Below are 18,055 nucleotides of genomic sequence, written 5' to 3'. Positions count from 1 at the left end.
GTTGATAGTCTTGTGGAGGCTTCCTGTATGTGATAAACTCTTCTGTTGCTGCTTTCAAATTTCTTTTTGTCCTTTAATTTGACAATTTGATTTTAAAGTGTTTTGGTGTGGACTTCTTAGGGCTCATCCTTTTGAAATCTTTTGTGTTTCATGAAACTGTATGTCTGTTTTCTTTCTCAGATTTGGGAAGTGTTGGTCCATTATTTCTTCAAATAAGTTTTCTGCCCCTTTCTTTCTTTTCTCTTCTGCGACTCCGATAATGCACATATCAGCTCTTTAATGGTGTCCCGTTAAGTCCTTTAGGCTTTCTTCACTCTTTTTCACGCTTCTTTCTTTTTTCTCCTCTGAATGGATAATTTCAAATGACATGTCTTCAAGTTTACAGATTCTGTATTCTAGTTGATCAGTTCTGTTGTTGAACCCCTTTAGAGAAATATTCAATTAAATTATTGTAATCTTTAGCTCTAAAATTTTTGTTTGGTTCTTTTTTTATAGTTTATATCTTTTTGTTGATATTTAAAATGAATTTTGTATTTTCAAAATCACCAAAACCCATCTACTGATATTTGAAAATTTTTTTTTTACCTTTTCACTAGTATTTAGTCAGAATCGACCATGCTTATTGCACATATGGATTTTCAGTAATATTACTAATACATCCTTGGTGTATTAGGAGACTCCTTAGTAGGAAGTTACTAGGCCTTTACCTTATTAGCTTTGTGATGAATATTTTATTATCATGAGGCAAAGAACTCAAATATCACACTTTTTCTTTTTAAATCTTAAAATTATCTCAGATTTTTATCGTTTTAAACAAACTGGAATGCAGTCTTATATTAAATACATTTTAACTGCTATTATGTTGCATGTGGCTGAGCTGTTAATGGTGTTTCATTTCAAAGTGACCTGTGTTTTTTTTGTTTGCATATGGTGGAAGTTCATGAATATTTTAATAATTTGAACTGCTTTTTTATTGGTTTACTCAGTTTTAGTGAAATGCCCTACTCATTTCAAGGGCTGTGATCAGAAACACTGGCTTCAATGGATTATATATGTTAACATTGTATTTTAATTCTATCTGAAATTGGAGAACATGACTCTGGTACTATTTTAATGCATATTGGCTTTGTAATTCACTGTAAAAACCCAAGTATGGTAGAGTAGAAGCAGTCATCATTCTGTTTAAAAAAACATAAACAGTTAAAATAGTTATAAATATATTATAAATGAAATTTGAATCAAAATGAATTATAAATCAGATATTGTTATTATATACTCTGCACCTTCTCCTGCTTCTCCTGTTTCAAACTTTTTATTTGTTCTGGATTATATTCTCTTATTATAATTACATGCCAATCAGAGAATCATGTCATATACCTTCTTTGTTTGTTGATGTGCATCACCACGGAAGGTCTACTCAGGGATATTTGGGACTTGATGGAAATTTTTTCTTTTACTCCTTTTATTGCATTTGATTAAGATCTGTGGTTTTTATCACAGTATCACTTGAATCTCCTTTATTTTGAACCTCTCTGTTATAGTTCATGAATTAATTTCATTCATGAATTATTAAAATAACTCCTGTTTAATCTTCATTTTTTTCAGTTCTTTGTCCTTGTATTTTACATAATTGCCCGATAGTGATCTTTCTAGAGTATAAATCTCCTCATATATTTTTCATTGGTTCTCTGTTTCCTATATTCTGTTTTATTTGCCTTTTCCTGTTTTAGTTTTCTAGAAAACTAATAGTCATCTTTGAATATTTCATGTAAATATTTCCCCTTCTGAAGCCTTTCTTCACCTCCATGGACATAGTTAAGTTGATTCATCTCCTCTGATTCCATAAAAAGTCGTGTAGACTTTTAAAAAGGATTTTGCCCGGCCAGGCTTTGCTCAGTGGTTGAGCAGAGACCTAGGATCCAGGAGACCGAGGTCAGGGCACATGCCCGGGTTACGAACTTGATATCCCCAGTAGGGGACATGCAGGAGGCAGCTGATCAATGACTCTCTCATCATTGATGTTTCTATCTGTCTCTCTCCCTCTCCCTTCCTGTCTCTGAAATCAATAAAGATATATTTTAAAATAATAATAATAATAAAATAAAATGAATTTTAAGACATCCAACCCCCCCAAGGGTGATCTTTTTATTTTTATTTATTGTATTGTATTTTTGGCAAAGAAGAAAAACAAATATTACTTTATTTTTGAGTCAAATATAAAAGCCTGAATACTTTCCATAAGAAAATAATTCAATATAAGCTGTACAATGACTGCAAACAGGAAATTTGCTACATAGCAGTTTGCATTTATGCCTGGCTCTCCTTATCTCCTTATGACAAGATATATAGATGTCAGATCTATTGACCTCTTCCATGAGTTTTTCAATGCTGTGCTATTTGAGTTTTTAGGAATTTAGATAGACAGGAACCAGATATTACAGTACTATCAGAGATTATAAAATAAATTTAAATTAAAAAGAAAGAATGTTTGGGCACCAAGCAGTACCTGTTGAGAAAATAAATGGCTCAATAAATGAGCATATGTATGTATTTACATGTATATTAATTCATCTACCATAGGAAATTTAAAAAATACACTCATAGTTTATGTGACCTGTAATATAATTGTTAGTTTATAAATATAGATCATCGTACTGTTAATTAAGGAACTGGATAAATACTAATTTTTCTGTGTATGTATAAATATAAAAATGCAGAGATGCTAAATAAGATAGTCCAGTTTTCCATGTTGTTGGAAAGACTAGGAAGACAAAGTATAAAAGCAAGCCTAAAGACAGCCAAGAACTATATCAGAGTGACACCTAGTGGCAATTGTATTGGTCTGTTAATGTTTTTAGTGTCCTCTTTGTTAACTACAGTTTCATTTTATTACAAAATTCTTCTGTTGGTTTTTTTTAATCTTGAATAAATTTTAAAAATTATTTTAAATCATTGGTTCATCTATGAAATGACTAGTGTGATATTGAGGGTAGGAATTATTGTGTATTTTAACTATAAGATCTAGCAATGGATTTGATTTAATCTAGCAAACGTATTTGTCCGATAGTTAGTTGAATCAGTGCTGTCTCTAAACCTACTTTTGCTGGGTTTATTCAGCACAACCTTAGTTCCATTTCTGGACTATAGCAGAAAAATAAGTCTGTTATTAGTTGAACCATTTGCCTTATTTTTTTTTCTTCTGTTTTTAATCTGATTTCTGAATACTACCTTTATTATATTGTGTACCATTTTAGTTTAAAAGAATCATCTTGAGTATGGAAATAGTTAAGACATTTCATTTAGCAAGTGTATTTTGAGCTTGAAAAAGTAGTTCAGGATATTTCAAATGAAATTTTGTCTTGAATCTGTAAACTTAGTTTCTGGTTTTGATTCTGCAATTCAGATTATGTAATTCTTGGCACATGCCTTAAACTTCCTGTGCCTTAGGCAGCCCTTTATGAATAGTAAGTGCTATATAAGTAGTTGGTTTTTGTTATTAGTACATGTGAAAAGAAGGAAAGAGTAGCAATCTTACTTACTTTGTATAGATGTTGGGAGTATGAAAAGACAAGCATAGCTTGTTTTTTGGGGAGGAAAGACAGCAAATGTTGTGCATTAGTAACGTTGTTCTTTGGTCCATTTACAAGTGTCTGTTGCTTCTATGCCAACAATTATGTACTCCCCAAATTACATATAAAATCATTTTAAAATCTAAGCATCTCAAACTGTGATCTTAATGTGTATAGTTTATTTTTATTTATATGTTAGAACTGTTTCTTTAAAATGTTTCATTTTAAAATATGTACTTGAAGTAAAAAAATTTTTTAATAGAGAAATATATAAAGAACAAAATGAGTATTTCCCCCTTTCCTCATTCTTAATTCCCTGCTATTATCAGTTTTGTTTATAGTTTAAGATTGCTGTTTTATAGAAAGCCTTTAAACTTCACTTTGTTTAAAGCTATTGTTCTCTCAACTACTTTTATCCCTCAGGTCACCTTTGTTGTCTTATCTTTAAAGCAAGGCAATGAAGATCAGAACCTAGACTAATGTTTTTTAACATCTTTCCGCCATTTATCTTTCAGTTTCCTCTTTCTTTGATACTTCCCCATAATTTTTGATTCTTACTTTGAAAGATTCTAAAATAGCCTTTTCTTTTTTAAAAGGAATAAACATATATAGCAATGGCTATAATAGTAAATAGCACGTTACGTTCCCAAGGTCTTATATTTAGCAATTACTGCTGAAAATTAGGAAGTAAATTCCAAAGATTTTTGTAAAATCAGAATAGGTCATTTCATTATAGATGTTTGTTTATTACTTTGGGCTTAAAATTATGCTAAGTTCTTGGGGTATACATAAGTAAGACAGTTCTTATCTCAGGACTCCATGGTCTATATTTGTTTAGGAGGTGGGAGAAATATGTGGAAATAAAGGGCATTTATCTGTTCATTCACTCATTCATTCATTTATTCACACACACACACACACACACACACACACACTATTTGCTATACACTAACCACTGTACTCACTGTTCCTATACAATTCACAGTTTCTATACAACTCTTACAACAACTGTGAGACAGACATTATTATTCCTGTTTCAAAGATGAATAAACAGAGTTTCTGAACCACAAATTCAGCCTGACTGGGGCCGGGGATCCAGCCTGCAACCGAGGTACATGTCCTTGGCTGAAATTTAACTCGAGACCCTTCAGTCCGTGGGCCGATGCTCTAATTATTGAGCCAAACCGGCTAGGGCAGCAAACTTGCTATAAGTAGAAGCAGGACACTCTAAAACGGATGGGGAATTTCCACCCCGTGGGCCATATACAGCCCACAAAATCATTTCCTCTTGTCCTGCCAAGGCAACTGCAGGCGGGACTCATAATTCAGTAAATCTAGGAGCTTTCTTCATAGCTAATTTTTAAATTGATAATTTTGTATGGCCCTTGGCAGAAAAAAGGTTCCCTACCCCTGCTCTAAAATAATGATAAAAATGTAGTATAATAAATCATAAGTAACAGTCATTTATTATCATTATCAACTATTATTTACTGTATATCATTATATGTGATACACTTTTATATGACTAACAGTGCAGTAGGTTTGTTTACACCATTGTCACCACAAGGGTGATGTTATGTGTGACGTTATGATGGCTACATCGTCAGTAGGTGATAGGAATTTTTCAGCTTCATTATAATATTATGGGACCATCATAGTATTTGCAGTTCATTGTTGACTGCTATGTTGTTCCATGGAGCATGGCTGTATTTATGATTTTTAAATAATTACAGGTGTTACCTTAATGTTATTTTTTATTAAATTTGTGTATTTGAGCAGCAAGATATGCAGGGGTTGCATCTTTGAATCTGTGAGATTAGAATGTTATAGAGGGAAAAACAATGGAGCATTGCCTTGTAGTTTTTGCCATTAAGTCACTACTCATTCTTGGGTTAATCATATCCCAAAGGGGTGTTAAACAGCCTCTGAGATGGGTTCTTTCTAGCCCTGAAAATCTAATGTTCCTCCTCTGATACAAAATCTTAATCTGATTTTTTTCTCAAAAGAATAGCTTTCATATTTGAAACAAGAATTTGTAGGGGCTGCTGGCTTATGATGTTTAAAATGAGGAAATGAATAGAGGCAGTAAAAGATTTCTGAAAGGACAAAAATGTTAATGGAATGAAGGGGGAGGAAATTTGTTTTTGAGAATTGTGCTTGAGAAAAATCCACATGACATTTTTTTGTACATTTGTTTCTTGTAAGTGGCAGGTTTGATTTCCTTATTGTGTCTACTGAGGTAGGCTGTCTCATTTTTCTGTTAAGGGCAGTTTTAACCTTTCGGTGTCACCTTGTGTTGACATTTTTTAAATTAAAAAAAAAATGGTAATAGGTGGCATTAATATGAAATGTGTTCTTAGTTGTTTGTTTGTTTTTTTAAAAAAAGTTAATGTGGAATTTGAGGCCCAGAGGGGACCTGTAACTTGCCTTCAGTAATAGTCATGTAGTGATGGAACTGTCATAAGGCTCTCATCCTAGTGATCATAACATTGCAACAGTGCGCTGTGTTCTGCTTGGAAATTATTAGTACACCCCCAGTATAGAATTTTTCTTTTACACCTCCGTGTTTGTTTTCTACAAATTATAAAGGTTTAGTACTATAAGTTTAAATCATGAATTTCTTCCAAATGATTTTAAAAGAAGGTAGTAAATTCTATAGACAATGTATTTATTAAAACTATTAAATCTGAAGGAAAATAAAAATGACTATATAAAATTATTTTTCCTCAGGCATTTAAATGACAGATAAAGAATTTGTAAATCTGTTTTCAATTTATTGGAGTGTAGCAGACTAAACAGAATGACCTTTTGCCAATTAGTTCTCTATTGGGCGGGCCAAAATCTGTTTATAGTAATTGCTGACTAAGATTTGAGGTAGGCTTTCTTTCTTTTTTTCTTTTCTTTTTTCAGTTTTCTCATCACTAAAAACTGAAAGTTCTTGAGAAAGGTTGCTGTTAAAAAAAAAAAAAAAAAAGCAAGACATTTATTATATTCAGCAACATTTGGAATATCCATATTGATCTATAAAATAAATTGTTATATGTAATAATTTAGGGTTCATGTGAATATAAAACCACATGAATGTAAAATATCTATCATAATTTCCAATGTAAAGGTAAGCATTACTATGTAAAATAGAATCAATGTGCCTAATAATGGTCTCATATGCTTTTATGAGCTACATCTTTGACAGGTTCGTTTTTCTGAACTATTCAAACCAGGGAAAAGATTGCGATTTTTATCTGTAATATAACTTTGTATGAGAAATGAAAAATTATGAGTTTCTGTTTCTGCGCTCAAGAGGAGTAACTGGCATGCTACCTGCTAAAGCACCTAGAAAACTTGGCAGAATATCTGAAACAATTGTGTTGAGGTATTGGATAACAGGAAGTGCAGTGGGCCTGTCATCCCTGAGGAAAGGGAAATAAAGACGTAAACTCTGGCTGCCTCTGATTTCTGCCTGGAGGGAATTTCTAGACCACCTTACAGGGATAGGGAACCCAAGCAGAGCCTAACAGTTTTTCTAAGTTGAAAAAAAGAATTGGAGATCCATGAGGCTGAAATTACTAGACTGTAAAGGGTGGAGAAATAGAGAAAAGAGCTACACAGAGGAAAAACTACAGAAATCTGGACTGTACTCACTTCAAATCTTTGACTGAATAGTAAACTGCACATCATGGGTAAGCCAAACAATTTTTTGAGCTCATAGGAGACTATTAAATTTCTTTTACCCAGAGGAAAGAGATTCTGTTGCATATGTGGGACAATTAATAGAGATTCCAGAGAAATATTTTTCATATTAGTAATTAATTTTCAAAAATAAAAAGTACTGAGTAAAAGGGCATTGTTTTACATTTTTCCAATTCTTCAATCTCTATGTAGAAGACTGCTGGATTGTTATATCTACTTCTCCATTCTTTCTGTTGCAGTGTGTTACTTCTGTTGAAATATTTTAAGAAATTGCCGCCACAAACAGGTATATAATTGGAGAAGGGAGGAGTATTTTAATAGCCCTTTCAGATAATATTCTTATAGTCTTATTTGATACTATTATTTGATGGTGAACCAAAACTTGGCAAGTGCTAGTTTGTTAAAGGTTAGTTGCAATGTAAAATCTGAAAGCACATCAGTGAAAATTTAGCATTCTTTTATTTTAAAATCCATTCTTTTAAAATTCTTTAAGTGCATGATTTTGTAATATCATGAAGTGGTCATTTGGAAAACATTAGTTCACTTTGTCATAAATATCAACCAAATGTTGACACATTACATTGTATAATATCAATAGATCACATTGCTAATATCATCACTGATCTCACAGAAAAATATTTTAAGTTTTGGGAAGCTATCAGGCTTATAGTGGCATATACATTTTTAATTTAGATTTTAGTTTGAAGACAAATTCTGTTATTGACAAAAATGTCACTTATTTTCCTTGGATTGACAGGCTTACTTTGTTTATTTTTAAGGAAATACCAAGTCTGAAAAATATAGTGTGCAGTCATTTGTTCAAGTGAAAATGGTGGTTGGTGAAAAATACAGTTTATCTCAATGCAAACACATGCTTTTCCTCAAACTTCCATTGTACTTTAGTATGAAGCAGAAATTCTTTATGGGTGTTTCCCATTTCATCACACACAATATTAAAAGCATCAAGATTTGATTAATAATTTTTGTTATTGCATGGCTTTTTAAAAATAATGCAAGTATTTGGTGGTGAAGAATACAATGCAGTGTAGTAGTTCAGCTTACCACCAGTACTTTGATTTGTGGTAAAGTACCAGCAGTTTATTTTAATTTTTTAATTTTTTATTGATTTCAGAGAGAGGAAGGGAGTGGGGGAGAGAGAGATAGAAACATCAATGATGAGAGAGTCATTGATCAGCCGCCTCCTGCACACCCTCTGCTGGGGATGGAGCCCGAAACCCAGGCGTGTGGCCTGACCGGGAATCAAACCCCAATCTCCTGGATTGTAGTTTGATGCTCATCCTCTGAGCCACGCCATTTGGGCAGTACTAGCAGTTTTACTTAGCATTAATTTTTTATAGTCAGTTTCAAGGAATCCCAGGAATCTATAAAGTATACTTTTGAGAATTGCTGCTCTAATTCCACCCCCAAAAAATGTTGTAAAGAAGTCTCAAAAGACCTGATAGGCATGATATTTAAGGGCCCATTAAAATAAACTTTTATACTCTTTAAAGGCAAACCACTAAATTCAGACACTCATTAATGTACTTTTCATAAAGCCTGGAATTCAGTCAAAAACTAGTAGACTTAAGAAGTAGCAAAATTGTGAGCCATAAACTGAAGAAAACTTAGAAATTAGAAATACATCTGTAAATGGAAAAAATAATGAAATTAGCAGCGGAAGACTTAAAAACAGCTTTTATAAATATGCTTATACATTTAAAGGAAATCAAGAAATTAATGGAGAAAGAAATGAAAAATATTAAAAAAATAGCCAAATGAAAATTCTAGAGCTAAAATATAAGATTTGCAATAAAAAATTTACATAAAAGGATTTAACAGATTATATGCTGTTGAAGAAAAGATCAGAGAATTTGAAGACATAGCACTAAAAACAATGCAAAGTGAAGTAATAATAACAGAAATACAGGGGAGTGTGAGAAGAATAGAGCCTGAGTGTCCTGTGGGGAAATATAAAGTGGTCTAATGTATGTGTGATTAGAGTGTCCCGGAAATGGGGGCTTTTCGAAGGGGGAATTTTAAAGAAATAATAGCACAAAATTACCCAAATTTTATGAAAACTATAAACTCACAGATTTAAGAAGCTTATTAGTAACTCCAAGCAGGAGTAACTCAAAGGAAACTATGTCATAATAAAATTGCTGAAAGTCAGGAGTACAAAAAGTTTTAAAGGAGCACCAACCAGGTAAGGAAACAGAAACACACTCCATATAGGGAAAGAGACACTGAAAAATAATGACTGCTGACTTCTCTGAAGCAGTGCCAGCCAGGAGACAATTTGGTGATTTTTTCAGTGCTGAAGGAATAAAATGCCAACATGGAACGCTACACCTAACAAAAATATCTTTCAGAAATGAAGACTAAATAAAGATACTTTTCACACAAATAAAAACTATGAGAAATGTTAAAGGAAGTTTCTCAGACTGGAAAGAAATTATACCAGCTGGAAAATTAGATTAACACAAATAAATGAAGAGCGCCAGAAATGTTAAATTATATGAAAATGTTTCTGTCCTATTTTTAATTTCTTTCAAAGATAATTGAGTACTAACTTTGGCAGCACATATGCTAAAATTAGAACAATACAGATATGATTAGCATACCCCTTTTGCAAGGATGACATGCATATTCATGAAGTGTTTATATTTTGTGCAGCCCTTCCACCCTTCGCTGATTAGCTCAGAAGAAACAATATGTCAAGCACAATGTGTGGCACTCACTGGCAAAATTGTGACTTTTCACCCTAAAAAAAGATAATTGACATTTTAAAGTAAAAATGACGGTAATGTATCACGGGATTTATAAATTATGTAGAAGTAAAGATATGAGAATACTAAAAAAGAACAGGAAAGGGAAATTGAAGTATATGGTTGTAAGACAAATTCTGTGTTATTTGAAGGTAGACTCTGCCAAATCTGCATATTCTAAACTCTAGATCCATCACTAAAACAGTGAAGCACAGATAATATTAAGCCAAGGGTTGAAATGAAGTGGAATGCCTAAAAGTACTCAATAAATTCAAATGAAGTTACAAAAAGATGATAAAAGAAATAAGAAAAATCAGATAGGAAAAATAGAAAAATAATAAGACTGTATGGATCTCAAACAAGAAAGAGCTAAAGGAGTTTATCACCACCAAACCAGCAACGAGACTTCTAGAAGAAAGAGGAGGAGGGGAAGGAAGGATAAAAAATATAAATAAGATGGCAATAGCTACATACTTGTCACTAATACTCTAAGTGTAAATAGATTAAATGCTCCAATCAAAAGACAGGGTGGATGGATGGATAACAAAACAAGACCCATACATATGCTACCTATAAGAAATCTACTTTTGGTCAAAAGACACATACACTGAAAGTAAAGGAATGGAAAAAGATATTTTATGAAAATGGAAACAACAAAAAGGTGGGGTAGCAATACTTATATCAGACAAATAGACTTTAAAACAGAAACTATAACCAGAGACAAAAAAGGACCCAGCAGTTCCATTTACGGGTATTTATCCAATGAAACCCAAAACACTAATTGAAAAGACATATGCATGTCTGTGTTCATTGAAGCATTATTTACAGTGGCTAAGATATGGAAACAACTTTAAATGTCCATCGATGGGCAAATGGATAAAGAAGAGGTGGTACATATATACAATGGAATATTACTCAGCCATAAAAAAAGAATGAAGCCTTGCCATCGTTGTGGTTTTGATTTGCATTTCTCTAATGATTAGTGGTTATGACAGCTTTTTTGTACTTTTGGCCATTTGTATATCTTCTCTAGGAAAATGTCTCTACAGGACCTTCACCCATTTAAAAATTAGATTATTTGGTGTTTTTATTTAAGAGTTCTTTATATATTTTGCATATTAATCCCATACCAGATAAATAGTTTGCAAATTCAGTGGGCTGTTCTCGATGACATCAGCATATCTTCACAATTTACCAAGTAACATATGGCGCTACCATAGTGGCTGTGCCATTTTGTGTTAAGATCTTTGGAGTCAGGAAAATCCAGATATGAATACTTTCTCTGCAACTTACTGCATTCTAGCCCTTAACTGCCTCAAATTATTTTGGATGTCCTTGAAACCATTACTACTGTCTATAAGAACCTGTACTGGTCAGGTACTATGCTATTACCTTAATCAATATGTATTGCCTTAATCAGTGCAACTCAAATAACCAACATTTTTTGAGTCCCTTGTATTGAACACATACTAACACAAAATATTTTCCATGCCTTATGTCATGTAATACAGCAAACCAATGAATTGTTGGTACTCTAGTTATCATCCCCACTGTACAGAAGAAGAAATTGAGACCAATAGAGAACAGTTTTTAAAATGAGGAACGCAGGTTGCTGTCATGATTCTGGTTTTGTTTTCTATTTTCCTCTACCTGTGAAACAAAGGATTATTTGTTTTCTATGTTACCCAAACTTGCTGCAAAGAGTAACTGGGACTTTAACCTAAAATCTGTTTTTGTTTGTCCTTTAAGAAATTTTTTTATGTTATGGATGCTAAGTGTTTCCAAGAGTCTGAGTGGGCAGTGTCAGGGTGTCAGGTGAAGATAGGTGTCTAAGAGGAAAGCACTGGGGAGACTTGCAAGAGCATAAGCCCAGTTCTAGGCAAGTACAGCTCTAAAAATAGCAACCTTAGCCACAAGCAAAAAGGCAATATTTATATGTATATTTATATTTGGTATAAAAAAGTATGGCTCACCTTTCTACCATTTCCATAAATAGTATAATCTTTTGTCAACAGTGACATTTTTGAAGGCCAAAGTTGATAACAATTTATGCTTTTAAAATATTGAACCAGAATTCTTTTTATGATGTTTAATCACTATTCCAAAGTGTCCAGATAGGAATTTTTTTAAAGAAAGTACAAAAATATTCAGTCCATGAAGGGTTTGCTTGTAGCATTGCTTACTTAGGCAGCTATATTTCCACAGAACTTATGTAACATAAGCTATTTCCCCTCTTCTATTGCCTTATCAGCATAGAATTATTTTTTCCCCTCTCAATATATAACTATCAGCTTTTTCAGTATTCAGTCACTTATAATTGGAATTGAATTATGTGTTAATCTAAAATTTTAGACCAGCACCAACCTAACAAAAGCAGACGTATGAAATATTTGTATATTTTGACTCAACTACCCATTTAATAAACTTTAGTACCAGAAATTAGCTGATTGATTCATAAGTAGACTTGATTCCTGATAATTTGTGGAGCACTGGGGAAATTGTGATTCCTCACTGTTTCTCATTAGCATCATGTTTATCTTTGCCTTTATACCTTTTAGTCTTTTGTCTTTATAAAATAGAATATTCTTGCCTTTGGTTTGGCTCTCCTTCACAGTCCAGTCATACTTCAGCTTGGTTTAAACCCAGTTTTTCTTCAAGCTGGGTTTAAGACTCATCTCTCTTACAAAGCTTTCTCTATTTGATCCAATACCATGTTTTGTTTTGTTTTCCTTTTCTGAAAATCTGTTGCTTTTCTTTTTAACACAATTTAAATTATGTTCTAAATTATTGGCTTTATTTTTTTCAGCTGCTTTCATTGATGTTATTTCCTTTCATCCTTGGACCCTAGGGGTAGAGAAGATAGGCATAATTTTAGATGCAAAAACTAAGAATAGAGGTTTTTGGTTTCTTCAAGATGAGACTTCAATCCAAATCTTCCTTCTAAAATCTGCTTTCCCTATACTATAATGGCTGAGATTTTATACTTGCTACTCATACCATATACTGAGCACATATAGTTATTATCAGTTGATTGGTTTAAAATAGATTGTTTCTTTTCAAACCCCAATCACTGATACCTATTTCTTTAAAAAGCTATGCAAGCCCGGCCAGGAGTGGCTCAGCGGTTGAGCGTCTACGTAGGGTCCAGGCGATCGGGGTTCGATTCCCGGTCAGGGCACATGCCCAGGTTGTGGGCTCGATCAATGACTCTCTCATCATTGATGTTTCTATCTCTCTTCCTCCCTCTCCCTTCCTCTCTCTGAAATCAATAAAGATATATTAAAAAAAAAAGAAAAAAGCTATGCAATTAATTAACTACCTAATTAATTGTGGAGTCTTTTATCATAACTAATGTTGAAGCCTGAGTTCTTCAAATGGCAACATGTTGTTTGATCAAGATTTGAAGTTTGGATTATTGAAATTTTTGTTATTCACTCATCAGATACGTTTGATATGAATGCTAGCCCTAGATAAGAACAAATGTTGATTTCATTATTTTGTTAGTAATATTCAGTCTTTTCTTCTTTATACAGGAGAAATTAAACAGATTCTAGAAAATGAACTCCAGATACCTGTGTCTAAAATGCTGTTAAAAGGCTGGAAGACTGGAGATGTGGAAGACAGTGTGAGTTTCTTATTTACTTGTTTGTTTCTTATTATTTTTAAATTATAGTTCACATTTTATATTATTCTATAATAGTTTCAGGTATATAGCATTATGGTTATCATATACTTTGCAGAGTGGTCCCTCTGATATATCAGGTACCCAACTGGCCCCATATAGTGTGAGTTTCTCAAATTGCCAGCTGTGCAATTGACTAAGTGATGTATAAAAGTTGGGTTTTATTAATGTTGTTACATAAGGAGTAGATTTGGCAATAATTTAGTTTAAGAAATTAGCAATGTTTTTCAGGATAACACATATTTATGATAAACCAACAGGTTTAATGGAGTTCAGTATATAAATGAAAACACTAGTATGTTTTTCCCATTTTTAACTAGTTTATAGGAGTTAGTTTGATATTCTTTTGAGAGCTTTTACCTTTTTCTCAAATCTCATAGGGTGTCAAGTGCTCTGGAATAATAATTTACTGAACAGCTGTTTATTGGCCTGAAAGAAGACATACATGGTGTATATGTATATATAAAGTATTGATTATAGAACACATGCCCTGACCTGGAATTGGACTGGCAACTTCTTGGTGCATGGGACAATGCTCAGCCAACTGAGCCACACTGGCCAGGGCCAAAGTGATCCTTTCATATCAATCATATCACTCCAATAGCTTCCCATCTTATTCAGAGTAAAAGTCAAAGCCATTACATTAGCCTAAATAATTCAACGCATATCTTCCCCCTACCATTTCTATTACCTCTCTGATCTGTCTCCTACCAGTGTTTATTTGGCTTCAGTTACATTGGATTCCTTGTTCTTTTTATATATATATCTTTATTGATTTCAGAGAAAGGAAAGGAGAGGGAGAGAGAGAGGTAGAAACATCAATGATGAGTCATTGATCGGCTGCCTAGACCGCAATCCGGGCATGTGCCCTGACTGGGAATTGAACCCCGGTCGCCTGGATCCTAGGTCTACACTCAATCGCTGAGCCACGCCTTGCTGGGCTGGATTCCTTGTTCTTTATTAATAATTTTGCCCAGCTGTTGCCTTTGCCTGAAATATTTTTTTTTCTATGTATTCTCATAGTTTCCTCAACAACTACAAGTCTTTGCTCAAATGAGAATGACTCTGATCACCCAATTTAAAGTTATGTAACTCCCTATCCCCATACTCTTCACCCCTATTTCCCTACTTTGTGTTTAATAGAAAAAAATTATGACTTTCTAATAGTTATATAGATTACTTATTTTATTTATTTCTACTAAAGTGTAAACTCTATAAGATCAGGGGTTTAAAATTGTTCTGTCCACTGCTATATTCTTAGTGTTTAGAATAGTCCTGGCACAGAGTAGGTAACTCAATAAATATCTGTTGAATAAATATGTATGTCCTGGGTTATGATGTAAAGATGTAAAATGTGTTTCTTAATGTGTATTGCTGTCAAAAAATGTTTGAAGTATATTAGCAAGTATTTACCATCAAGTTGGGAGTTTGAAAAGTATGTAGGAATCTTATGGCAAAGAAACTTAGTGAAATTTTGTATGGTTATCAAGACAGTAGGTTAGATGTAGCTCAAGAGTAATTTATTCACTCCAGACAGAGTGCTTTAACAGAAAAATTCTCTGAAGTAAGAGTTAAGCCATTTAAGTGACTTAATAGAGACCTCATCCAAGTCACTTCACGTCTCAGGCTGCAGCTCCTCACCTGTAAAGTCATTGGGTTGAGGTGCTCTCAGTGATTTTTTTCTAGGTCTAATGATCTCTGAAAACCTACATTGGTAATTTTTGCTATAATGCTCCTGGAATGAAGTGCATATTAGTTGCAAGGATATACTTCTTCAATGAAGATTTTAATGAGTCTTAACAGTGTTATCTATTTATAGCCCTTCATGAGCTACAGAATTTGTATTTTAACATTCATATTTATGCTAATTTATGATGTGTATGATAGAAACAAGGTTATTTCGATTCAGTAGTTGTTCTGCACTTACCCTATTTAGGAAATTGTCAAAAGATAAAGTCGAACTATAGCATTGACAGTTTTTTAAGAACTATAGGAAAAAAATTAATAATGTACAATTGGCACTCATTTTGTGGTTTTTTTTTTCTTTTTCAGACGGTCTTAAAGTCGCTACATTTGCCAAAAAACAATAGTCTTTATGTTCTTACACCAGACTTGCCACCACCTTCATCATCTAGTCATGCTGGGTAAGGTGCTTGCTTTTTCTGTAAATCTGAAATGAAAGTTTGCTTGTTAATTATAATGCTTTAAGCTATATATAAATATCAAAGTCAAGTCAAAATCTTGTTGAAGCTTTAACTTACTGACAGCTATTAATTATATAAATTTTCAAATTATATGGTGTGGATAGTTTGGTTGGTTTTGGTGGTGGCACATTTTTTCCAAAGAAAATATTTAGCAAAATACCATTATGTAAAAAATAGTCAAAAGTGTCATTTCTCTGTTTGAAGGGGAAGAACTAGAGTTGGAGGGAAGAGAATGAATAAATGGAATTCCAGCCTATTCCATGGCTAAAGAAGGTGTATCTTTGATGAAAGTTCATTGGGCTTTGCAGAATACAACTTGAAAAACACAGATATAATGTATTTTATATTTCTGATATTATTTCCTCCCAAAATTACTGTGCTCTGGAAGGCAACTTAGGCTAGACGATTGATTATTTACTTATTTATTTACCTGTTTATCAAAAACTGTGAAAAGATCACATAGTTAATTTTTTTAGATTCCCATCCCCCCACTCTTCTCACCTTTGGCAACCATCAACTTGTTATCTATATCTATGGGTCTGTTTCTGTTTTATTTTATTTATTTGTTTTGTTTTTACAGATTCCACGCATAAGTGAAATCATACGGTGTTTGTCTTCTCTGATGACTTATCTCACATAGTGTAATACCCTCTAGATCCATGTATGTTGTCACAAATGGCAAGATTTCATTCTTTTTTGTTGCTGAATAATATATATGTACCAAATCTTTATCTATTTATCTATCGATAGACAGCTAGGTTGCTTCCATATCTTGGCTAGTACTAGTAATGCGGGAATGAATAGGGGTGCATGTATCTTTTCAAATTAGTGTTTTTGTTTTCTTTGGATAAATATCCAGAAATGGAATTGCTGGATCGTATAGCAACTCTATTTTTAATTTTTTTAAATTAAATTTTAAGCAGGAATCTCCATACTGTTTTTCATATTGCACTACCTTACAATCCTACTCATGATGTACGAGGCTTCCCTTTTGTCCAAATCCTTGCCAGCACTTGTTATTTGTGGATTTATTTATAATAGTCATTCTGACCAGTGTGAGATATCTTGTTGTGGTTTTAATTTGCATTTCCTTGATGATTAGTGGTGTTGAGCATCTCATCATGCGTCTGTTAGCTGTGTGTGTGTGTCCTCTTTGGAGGGATGTCTATTCAGATCCTCTGCCTATTTTTTAAATTAGATTGTTTATTTTTTTGGTGTTAAGTTGTATGAGTTCCTTATATATTTTGAATATTAACCCCTTATCAGATATATGATTAGCAAATATTTTCTCCCATTCAATAGGTTGGCTTTTCATTTTGTTGATGGTTTCCTTCTCTGTACAAAACCTTTTTAGTTTGATGTAGTTCCATTTGTTTATCTTTTTTTTCTTTTGTTTTTCTTGCCCAAGGAGACATATCCAAAAAGATATTGCTAAGAGGAGTGTCAAAGAGATTGCTGTCTATGTTTTCTTCTAGGAGTTTTATGGTTTCCAGTCTTAAGTTTAAGTCTTTAATCCATTTTGAGTTTTGGGGTTTTTTTTTATATGGTGTAAAAAAGTGGTCCAATTTCATTTTTTTACATGTGTCTGTTCTAGTTTCCCAACACCACTTATTGAAGGGACTATCTTTACCCCATTGTATATTCTTTGCCACCTTTGTTGTAGATTATTTGACCATATAAGCAAGGATTTATTTCTGGCCTCTGTATTCTATTTCATTGATCTGTGTATCTGTTTTCATGCCAATACCATACCATTTTAATTATTCTAGCTTTATAGTATAGTTTTATATCAGGGAGTTTGATATCTCCCACTTTGTTCTTTCTCAAAATGTCTTTAGCTATTGGGGTCTTTTGTGGTTCCATATAAATTTTAGGATTAGTTCCAATTCTGAGAAGAATGCCATTGGTATTTGAACAGGGATTGCATTGAATCTGTATATTTGTTTAGGTAGTAAGGACATTTTAACAATATTAATCCTCCCAGTCTATGAGCAAGGTCTATCCTTTTATTTATTTGTATCTTCTTCAGTTTCTTTCTTCAGTGTCATAGTTTTCAGAGTACAGGTCTTTCACCTCTTTGGTTAAATTTATTCCTAGGTATTGTCTGCTTTTTGATAAATGGGGTAGTTTTCTTAATTTCCCCTT

The 18,055-nt window shown here is 33.0% G+C and overlaps 1 protein-coding gene and 1 non-coding gene across 2 annotated transcripts in view; both read left to right on the top strand.

Annotated features, from left to right (window-relative positions):
- FAF1 (Fas associated factor 1) overlaps positions 1-18,055 on the top strand; it is a 276,569-nt gene that overhangs the window by 70,322 nt on the left and 188,192 nt on the right. Inside the window, exons 5-6 of the mRNA XM_016214169.2 lie at positions 13,558-13,649; positions 15,759-15,850. Of these exons, the coding sequence (XP_016069655.1) occupies positions 13,558-13,649; positions 15,759-15,850 (184 nt within the window). The remainder of the gene's footprint in view (positions 1-13,557; positions 13,650-15,758; positions 15,851-18,055) is intronic.
- Positions 9,822-9,928, top strand: LOC148092428 (U6 spliceosomal RNA). Its single transcript, XR_015715134.1, has one exon. It is a non-coding gene; the product is annotated as a U6 spliceosomal RNA (small nuclear RNA).

Source organism: Miniopterus natalensis, chromosome 9, assembly GCF_054644295.1.
Source record: "Miniopterus natalensis isolate mMinNat1 chromosome 9, mMinNat1.hap1, whole genome shotgun sequence".
Lineage (NCBI taxonomy): Eukaryota > Metazoa > Chordata > Mammalia > Chiroptera > Miniopteridae > Miniopterus > Miniopterus natalensis.
Note: the sequence above shows the minus strand (reverse complement) of the source record. Positions and strands in the feature narration are given on the sequence as shown.